Raw genomic sequence first — 10,218 nt, 5'->3', positions numbered from 1 at the left:
TTTTTTTTAACTTACACACCTATAATTTTTAGCACCAGTTGATTTGAATTTCTTTTTTCTTACCATAGTACCCCTGTAAGGAGCAAGGAGACACAGTGAAGTGAGTGTTAGAGGACATATATTATACAAGTTTTATAGGAAACCTGTCAGCCCCTATGCCGTAGTGACGCCCGCCCGACCCCCCGGTGGAGCAGCATATACTTACCCCTTTCCTGAAGTCCTGGTCCCACCGCAGCGATATCGCCATCGGAAGCTGTGCGTGCTCACCAGAGATGAGACCGACGCCCATAGAGAATGGCTGGAGCAGTCATTCTCTATGAGCGTCGGACTCATCTCTGATGAGCGCGCACACAGCATACGACGGCGGTATCGCGGCGGCGGGACCAGGACTTCGGGGAAGGGGTAAGTATATGGTGCTCCACCTGGGGGTCGGGTGGGCGTCACTCCGGCACGGGGGCTGACAGGTTCCCTTTAAGTTTTAAAGGCTACAAAAACAGCAAGATCCAGTAAGGTCACCTGAAATTTGACAAATTTCTACCAAACTGCTTAGTCAGGCTGCCTTTTAGAGGTCATGGGCTTGAATATCATCAGGATGACAATTACAAATGCTGTGGTGGATTTACAATGGCACCTAACAGGCCCCACTAACTTTAATAGTATTGTGTTCTGTTGTGGTGTCCGCTGCTGTCTGACAGAATTGCAGATGTGATCAAAGTCTAAACCTGTAAGTTTCTGTTTAGATAGATAACAAAGGTACACACTAAGGCTATGTTTAGACACTGTAAAAGACCGGAAAGGATCATCCCAGCCTGTACTGCAGTACCGGTCGGATGATCTCCGTGTGCCCCCACATCAGAAATCCCCACTGCACATTGTGTGCACTGACAGGGTTTTCTGTGGCCACTATTCATTAAATAGCGGCCGCAGAAAACTGACATGTCGGCGCTGCTAGGGATCCCGGCCGGAGTGTATACTATGTGTATACACTCCGACTGGGATTCCCTCAGCCTTCAGCACAACATAAGTTCCGTGCAACAACGGCTGTGATTACTGCGGAACTTACGTTGTGTGAACATAGCCTAAAACAGGGAGCAAAACAATGTCACAAATATATGAAAATGCTACTTTTATTACTTAGTTATTGCAATTGGTTTGGCAATCTTTTCTCTATTGCTTAGTTATCATCTTCCCCATGGAAATATATACAATAATTCAGTGCAATCCTATTATTTTTCCTTTCACTCTGCCAAAAAAAAGATTAGTAACACGTTTAACCTTATGCCTATATAATTGGCACTGGAGAAGAACATCCATGTAAACACCAGCTTATTATTCTGAAAGTCAAGAATCAATGGGACACACTAAGCTGAATAGCTGCAGGAAAAAAATAAAAATACAACAAAAGATATGTGCAATACATCAGGCAAAAAGTGTTCTGTGCTTGTGGAACAAGAATCCCTGAAGAGGTTTCCTATACGGCCGACTGATGTTCACTACACACATAGATGGTACTGGGACGTATTCTTCTCCTCGTCCTCCCTGGAAGTTTGGGAAGGATCTTAAATGTTTTGGGCATAAATTCCAGACAAGCTTCTCGAAACTTCTTTATCCTCCAGCAGTAGATGACGGGGTTGAATACAGATTTGAGGTAACTCAGCCACAAAATGCAAGTACTGATGACGTAGAAGGAGGAACTGTAGTAGAAAGTCCTGCTGAAGACGGACAGCAGGCTGAAGACGGAATGTGGGAGCCAGCAAAGGGAGAATCCAATGAAGAGAATCAGGATGGTAGTGAAGGCCCTGGTCTTGAAACTCATGTCCACGTTCAATTGATGTGGTCTTTGAAGCCCCATCAACCCGAGCTTGCTTACTTGGCTGAGGCATAAGCTCTCGGCATGATTATGAATCCTTACAGCGTTACGTCTCACCGTGTTTAGGATGCATAGATAAGAGTATAGCATTACGCTGAAAGGGATGAAGAACACTGCTACCACTAGCATCACTGCGTATGCCCGATCAGCTGAAAATTCCGTATATCCTAAAACACATTGCGGCGCTCTTGTAGGAACTTCAACCAAGGTCCAACCTACCACAGATGGAAACGAAATGCAAAAGGAAAAGATCCAGGAGGTGACGATCATTATTTTGGCACGATGTGGATTTAATTTGTCTTGTCTCTGAACAATGATCAAAAAACGATCAACACTGATGATAAGTAGGATGGCCACCCCTTCTAAGACAAAGAACCAGTAGAGCATGGCGGATATCTGGCAAAACTGAGATCCAAAGTGCCAACTCCCAGTAATAATGGTAACGGCAGTAAAAGGCATGCAGAAGAGCGACAACATGATGTCAGAGAACGCAAGCGTTGCAAGGAGCAGGTTGATTGCAGAACGCATGGCTGGCTTTTGATAGACAATAAGGCAAACAATGGCATTGCCCAAAAAAGCAATGGCAATCATTATTACCATTATCATTGCCAATAATATCCTGAGTGGGGTAGGGAACGCATTAAAACCGGAGTCCTGGCTCGCTGCTGTCACATTCATACTGGAAAAAGTGCAGCTGCCGAGCGCTGTGCCATTGCAGCCCATTGTTACAACTATTAGATTGAGAGTCTATTTGCATTTTCCATTGATTTGTAGATTGCAGAAATCAGACAATGTATCCACTATTGTTTTCATGTGCCGTTCCTTATATTTCCACATTTTCCACATTCAATGTCTGATAAAAAGAAAAAACATTGTAATAAAACACATAATATTGAAAGTTTTAAGTTACAAAATAGTAAGTATTGTATACAGAAACAATATTTATTATATCATGCATGAACTGAACAGTGTTTATCATCATTTTTTTTACTGCCATTTTATTAAGGTCAACTGAAAACTACTAAATTAATTGTACCTGTCACCATATCTGCAGACGCAATGGGCGCGCTGTTAGTTGGGTTAAACTCTGCTCCGGAGCACTGCCACATCATCCAGAGTGCTCCTAATGGTGCTCCGGAGTGGAGTTTACCCCGACTAACAGCACAGGACCGGTGCCAAGGAGGAAGGTAAGACACATACCTTGGTCTACAGATAGATTTGTCTAACCTGCTGATAGTTCCCCTTTAAGGTCTCGACATGTTCATAGCCATGAATACCCAAATTTCTGGCCACAGAGAAGAATTCACGGCCTATCGGGCCAGCAGGTGTGCTGAAAGGTACACCTTAAGGCTATGTTCACACAACGTATAAACAAAGGCCGTTATTTGCCACTCAAAACAACAGCTAAAGGAGTTATCCAGTAAGGTAAAATATATGATGAATGATCCCCCCCCCCCCTTCTGGAGACTAACAATTTATTCCATACATGTCATTACCTTATCTGTCTCCTTCCCTCAGTTTTGTGCTGCTGCTTTCTGCTGTAGACACAAAAAACTGTCTCTGTCTCTGCTTTCAACCCCCTACTCACCACTCCCTTTCAGACTGCTTATGTAAAAAAGTCCCTGGCAGGCTTTATCTGCAACACTGTATCTCCTTTGTAATGCTGATGGGTTAATTTGAGGTCAAGTGGCTCACTGTGATTATCTCTCCCTTTATTACAAAGTTGCTACAATGTTGCAGTAATCATGGCAGTATTCCTCCCTCCTATACTCAGCTACTAAATGCCCCATGTGATGCCCTCTCACCTGGGCAGCATCTTGGGGCAAAGAACAAGATTTACTAAATAAAGACTAATGTTTTACATGCAGGTCTTAAAGCACAACTATAAAAAACAATTTTTTTTAATTTTTAGTTAGCCTAGGTCATGATAATAATTTTTGCAATTTATTGTAATGACAAAAAGTGAACCGTTTTTTAAATACATGCAGATGAATGTTCCCTCAGTGTTTGGCTCTGAGCTACTTGTTCAAAACTGTCCCACATTCCTGAGAATCCGTACTCTGCCCCAGCAGCAGCTTTGTACGGATTCTCAAACAGGTCCCCGCCCAAGTCCCGCCCCCTCACTTCATACCTTCCCTGCAGCCCTGGCACTGTGGCTGCTGTGTTCATGGCTGCCCTGCTAGTGTGGCCGGACCCCCTTCAGTCTTATCACTGCTCATTCATGACGACCGGTGTCTGGCAGGGGTGTGCCTGAGCCAGCTGTGCCCCGGGCACCCCTCCGGCGCCGGCCGCCATGTTACTGGGCCCTCTGCAATGCCGCCGTTGCTGCTGCTCCCCCCCTCCCTCTCATGACACCCAGTGTATAGTTGCCAATAGTCCCGAGTATGATGCGATAAGCCCCACCCCCACCGCGGTAAGCCCCGCCCCGCAGTGGGTGCCGCGGCTTATCGCGGCATACTCGGGACTATTGCCAACTATGCCAGTGCCGCTCCCATGCCCAGTGACAGGTCCTGGAGCCCTGCCACAGCGGGCAGGGGTGTGCCAGAGCCGGCGGGGCTGCTGCCATATACCTTGGTCTGAAAAAATGGCACTCTCTGCCCTGCCCCAGTGAGCCCGGCTCCGTCCTCCTTCTCATCATCCACCCTCACTCTCATCCCCTCGGACTGTCATCATCCCCCCTCACTGTCATCATTCTATCTCACTCTCATCATCCACCCTCACTCTCATCATCCACCCTCACTCTCATCCCCTCGGACTGTCATCATCCACCCTCACTGTCATTATCCACCCTCACTCTCATCCCATATCACTCTCATCTCCTCGGACTGTCATCACCCCCCCTCACTGTCATCATTCCATCTCACTCTCATCATCCACCCTCACTCTCATCCCCTCGGACTGTCATCATCCACCCTCACTGTCATTATCCACCCTCACTCTCATCCCATATCACTCTCATCCCCTCGGACTGTCATCATCCACCCTCACTGTCATTATCAACCCTCACTCTCATCCCATATCACTCTCATCTCCTCGGACTGTCATCACCCCCCCTCACTGTCATCTTCCCATCTCACTCTTATCATCCACCCTCACTCTCATCCCCTCGGACTGTCATCATCCCCCCTCACTGTCATCATCCCATCTCACTCTCATCCCCTCGGACTATCATCCTCCCCCCTCACTGTCATCATTCCATCTCACTCATCATCCACCCTCACTCTCATCATCCACCCTCACTCTCATCCCCTCGGACTGTCATCATCCACCCTCACTCTCATCCCATATCACTCTCATCCCCTCGGACTGTCATCACCCCCCCTCACTGTCATCTTCCCATCTCACTCTCATCATCCACCCTCACTCTCATCCCCTCGGACTGTCATCATCCCCCCTCACTGTCATCTTCCCATCTCACTCTCATCATCCACCCTCACTCTCATCCCCTCGGACTGTCATCATCCCCCCTCACTGTCATCATCCCATCTCACTCTCATCATCCACCCTCACTCTCATCCCCTCGGACTGTCATCATTCCATCTCACTCATCATCCACCCTCACTCTCATCATCCACCCTCACTCTCATCATCCACCCTCACTGTCATCATTCACTCTCACTCTCATCATCCACTCTCATTGTCATCATTCACTCTCACTCTCATCATCCCTCTTATCCCACTCCCCCCTCCACCTTGCCCCCTCATCATCTCTTACACCCCCGACCTTTCTTCTCCACCTCGCCAACCCTCTCCATCCCCCTTCCCCCTCCTCATTCTCAAAAATTTGCACACAAAAAAAAAAAAGTTGAGGGGAGATTTATCAAACATGGTGTAAAGTGAAACTGGCCCAGTTGCCCCTAGCAACCAATCAGATTCCACCTTTCATTTTCCAAAGAGTCTGTGAGGAATGAAAGGTGGAATCTGATAGGTTGCTAGGGGCAACTGAGCCAGTCTCACTTTACACCATGTTTGATAAATCTCCCCTGAAAAGTTTATACAGTTCTCCTCCACTTGTTTTCATTTCAGTTGACCACCTAAAAGGGTTAAAGGACAACTCCGGCAGGACCCCCCCAAAAAAAAACAAAACACAGACACACACAGACACCATACTCACCATCCCTCCGGTGACGATCGCCACTCCATTTGCCCGCCGTCCGCCTCACCGTCACCTGCGTCCGCCGTCCAGCGATGTCTCTTGCTTCCGGGTCCATGAGAGAGAAAAGGCTGCCAGTGCGCTTGCGCACCGGCAGCCTTTTCATTGGCTGGAGTGCATCACATGGCTTCCAGCAAGCTCAGCCAATCAGGGCTGAGCAAGCTGGAAGCCATGTGATGCGCTCCAGCCAATGAAAAGGCTGCTGGTGTGCATGTGCACCAGCAGCCTTTTCTCTCCCATTCACTCTCAATGAAGACGCCGAAGAGGAAGAAGACCCGGACCGCCCCCCAGCTCTGACGTCACCCGACACCAGAGAAGAGGACCGTGACGACCGTAATAGGTAATGTATACATTCTTTAACTTCCGGGGTGGGGGGTCGGAAAGTGGGGGAAGGGGGCCAGACCGGGTATTTAACCACATTACAAAGTTATATAACTTTGTAATGTGTGTTAAATAAGCCCAAAAAATTTTTCGCCGGAGTTGTCCTTTAATAAAGGTCCCATGGCTTGTTTTGAATTCTTTGAGGGGTAAAGCTTCAAAATGATGTGCTTTAGGGTACAAACACACACAACATATTCGCAGCGAGTTTCTCGCTACGTATACGCAGTGTTAACCCGCCGGCCGCCGGAGACTAAACATTACCTGATCCCGGCTCCGGCTTGCTTCGGTGGTTCCCGGTGTCTTCACAGCCCGCTCAGCCAATCAGTGCGCTGCGGCGGGGTTAACGGGACAAACTCGCAGCATGGATGATCATCCCTGCTGGGTGTTTGTCTGCCATTGACTAAACAGGGACGGGATCCGCAGCGAGTTTCGCTGCGGATACGTCGTGTGTGTTTGTACCCTTAGGGTGCATTCACACACACCGGATCCGCAGCAGATTTGATGGTGCAGATTTGATGCTGTGTTCAGTTATTTAGATCTAATCTGCTGCGGATCCGCTGCAATACAGTGTGTATGAAGCTACCCTTATGGGGTTTCTATCACACTTCAGAAATAAACTAGTGCAGAGGGCGGGGCAGGGGAGGAGATAAGGTGGAAGGGGGAGGAGAGGGAAGACCACGCCCACTTTCAGTCAGCCAGAATAAAAATTCATTTATTCTTCTGAGCCAAACAACTAGTGATATCTCAGCGAGCGCACAAGCTATCAACACAGTTTATGGCTCTTTTTAAAGGGTAACACATGGGCTTTTTATCTGAGAAATTTCATTTTTTGCCTATCTAAACTATAGTTACGCTTTAAGCTAAACTGTAATGGAGGAAATTGTCCCTATTTTATTTAAGAGATGCAGGCCTCTAGAGTCAGATCATTCGGTTTTTGATTACCAAATGACTGAAGAAGTTGGATGTAGCCCTAAGGCTGCCTGGAAAAGAGGGATACTGCCATAGGCTAAGTTCAGCCACCAGTAATCAAATGCCGAACAATCGAACTTGAGCATGCTGGAGTTGTGCTCATCTCTAATATTAAAGTGTACCTCCGACTGTAGTGGCAGTGTTTTGAAAAATGCAGCACTGTGTACAATAGTCATTTTTCTAATAACTGGACTAAAACCTGAAAGCACTCCAAATGACCAAAACTTTTCCTTTGCAATGTATAGTCTTGTCTCCCCCTAGTGTCCACACACAGTATAAACAGCTTTTTTTTACTACACCTATACAATTTAGGTTATTTATGGATATAGGAACTCAGCACTAAAGATTTTACAACTGAGCAGACACGTGAGCCACCTCATCTGCACCGATATTCTCAGAAGAGGTGCCATGGAGTGTGCAGCAACTCTATTTAAAAAAAAATGTATCAAATGCCTTCCTTAAAGGGGTTATCCAGCGCTACAAAAATATGGCCACTTTTCACCCTACTGTTGTCTCAAGTTCAGGTGCGGCTTGCAATTAAGCTCCATTTACTTCAATGGAACTGAGTTTCAAAACCCCACCCAATCTGGAGACAACAGTAGGGGGAAAGTGGCCATGTTTTTGTAGCGCTGGATAACCCACACAATATACAGGGGACAGAAAAAAAAGCTATTCTGTTTTTCAGCCCAGGATGACCTAGACAGGGGTTTAGCTTTAATTCAGATTAATATCAATACTGGGTTGTAGTGACAATGGTTTCTACCGGAGAGATCCAAATACTTGAACAGGTTCTTTTTTTCTAATCTGTTTCTATTTTCATTGGAGATGTGTTCTATGACAAGACACACACAGACACTATTCACATTTGCTTTCTAGGCATGCAGTGCACTACCGCGCTCCCCAAGTCCAGTACAGTGCATGAAGATCATAGGAGAAAGAGCGGCTCTTAAAAATGTCCCACTCATCTATGTCTATTAAACTCCAGAACTGTGGATGCAGATGTGTTGTTATCACCTGTGGGGTAGGGGATTTCTAAATATGGATCCTCCTCCCCGCCTTGCCACCCCCCCCTTCCCGCCTGCCCATTGGGGCGAGCGGGGGATACGGCTGGCGTATACTAGGGGGAAGGGGCGAATCCGCACCTTTCCTCGTGTACGCCAGTAGTGCAGATTACATAACCACGTCTCTGTGGTTAGCTAAGAGTCAAAATAAAAGGCAATTCCCACATGACACTCTTTGCTATGGCGTTTTTTGGTGTTGGGTGCCTTTGCAGTTTTGTGAGGTGGCAGGAGGGCCTGTGTCGTGCATTTCTGCTCCCATAGACTTCTCTATGGGGGTTAAAATGCCAAAAAAAGTGTCATGTCTTTATGCATATTGGCGTTTTTTACCAGTGTTTTCCCCCCAATTCTTCAATAAAAAACCTGGAATCACATGGCAAGAAATCACATGATGGAAAAAAAACCTGCAGGGGATAAAACTCCAGAGACAATAACCACTATAATAATTTACACTGCGCAAAATAAACACTGTGTAAAACTTGTGTCCGAGGGAAGCCATAAAGTGTCACTGTGGTTATAACTTTTAAAATCTAAACCAACACTGGGTGTGATATAAAGCAAGTTTGCAATTTGCATTCATTATTTTTTGTTATCATGCTGTAAAACAAAGCTGTACTTACTTGTATCCAGGTCCAGTCTCCTGAAGGCAGATTTTCAGTTTTGTGCTGGTTGAAAAATGAGACTAAATGACCGGGACTTCCTGTGTTTAGTCTCTTTTTTTTTTTCAACCAGCAGAAGAGCAAAAATCTGCCTTCAGGAGACTGGACCTGGATACAAGTAAGTATAGCTTTGTTTTACAGCATGGTTTTTATGTCCGTCAAAACAGCACAGTCCGCTACAATATTCTTCCCCAAAGAATAAGGTTACCTGCCATGTGATGACACTGCTGCATTGGATGACACCTAGCACCTTCTGGGAGGCATGGGTATGCGTCCCATATATAACCACCAGTGTGAACAACGCCTAATGCTGCTATAATAACCATTTCATTGCTAGAGACTACAAAGACTGGTCTGTGCCCCTGCAGTGCCCTATGGATCCCCCTGTAACAGTGGGGCAGCATGCAGGTGCTGTAGGAGAACACACAGAGATGGAGGAGACACACACACAGTGCAGGGCAGCCCCGGCCACCATGGCAGCGCACAGTGGAGTATACCTTCCTGACAGGACGCAGCACACACCCCGGCCCGGCTACTAACCCTTCTATGGCCGCCGGCACATCCCCGCCTGCACAGCCGCCTCTAGCTGTGCCGAGTACCCGGCCAACAGCTGGAGCCCCCGCCGCCTGCCATGGATCCACAGCGACTGGCGCCCGGGAGGGGAGGGCCCAGCACCGTACGCGCTGCGCCTGCTCCATGTCTGCGGCTCGTGCGGCCATCTCCGGTGCATACGGGCCCGGCTGCCGGTGTCACCTCTATACCGGGACGTGTCGCCTAGCCTGACTATATGGCTGCGCCCTGACCAGAGACTCCACCATCATTGCTATGAGGCCCCTAACATCCACAGCACAGCCTGCCCTGTCACTATAGGAGACACTAGGTTCACTATCCCAATGTAAGGGGCTCTGCTGGGTTCCTTCATGGTGCTTGTCCTCTACCCCCCTGTGCACCCGAATAAAGACTGGGCTGCCCCCCTGCAGCACCGGTCACTGGTGGGGGGCACATTGGGTAGACGACCTTTACATAGGCTTTCTGTGCCAGGGCAAGGACAAAGAGGTGTCATATATATCTCTATCTATCTATCTATCTACACTACGTTATAAAGTATCCATTAGGCCGTGTTCACAA

At 47.4% G+C, this 10,218-nt stretch overlaps 1 protein-coding gene across 2 annotated transcripts; it reads right to left on the bottom strand.

The window, feature by feature from the left end:
• Positions 1 to 1,126: 1,126 nt before the first annotated feature.
• Positions 1,127 to 9,944, bottom strand: GPR45 (G protein-coupled receptor 45). Of its 2 annotated transcripts, none has more exons than XM_069972427.1 (2): positions 9,631 to 9,944; positions 1,127 to 2,723 (listed from the first exon to the last, which is right to left on the bottom strand). In XM_069972427.1, the coding sequence occupies exon 2, from the start codon at positions 2,591 to 2,593 to the stop codon at positions 1,472 to 1,474; it is 1,122 nt and encodes a 373-aa protein (XP_069828528.1). In that variant the 5' UTR covers positions 2,594 to 2,723; positions 9,631 to 9,944; the 3' UTR covers positions 1,127 to 1,471. The 2 variants fall into 2 exon arrangements, with proteins under 2 accessions (XP_069828528.1, XP_069828529.1); XM_069972428.1 differs by lacking the exon at positions 9,631 to 9,944 and adding an exon at positions 5,985 to 6,074.
• Between the last annotated feature and the right edge of the window lie 274 nt (positions 9,945 to 10,218).

Source organism: Dendropsophus ebraccatus, chromosome 5 (genome assembly GCF_027789765.1).
Source record: "Dendropsophus ebraccatus isolate aDenEbr1 chromosome 5, aDenEbr1.pat, whole genome shotgun sequence".
Classification (NCBI taxonomy): Eukaryota; Metazoa; Chordata; class Amphibia; order Anura; family Hylidae; genus Dendropsophus; species Dendropsophus ebraccatus.
Note: the sequence above shows the minus strand (reverse complement) of the source record. Positions and strands in the feature narration are given on the sequence as shown.

Bases quoted from the DNA above. Each gene is read 5' to 3' on its own strand.
- GPR45 (XM_069972427.1), bottom strand. From the start codon at position 2,593: ATGGGCTGCAATGGCACAGCGCTCGGCAGCTGCACTTTTTCCAGTATG.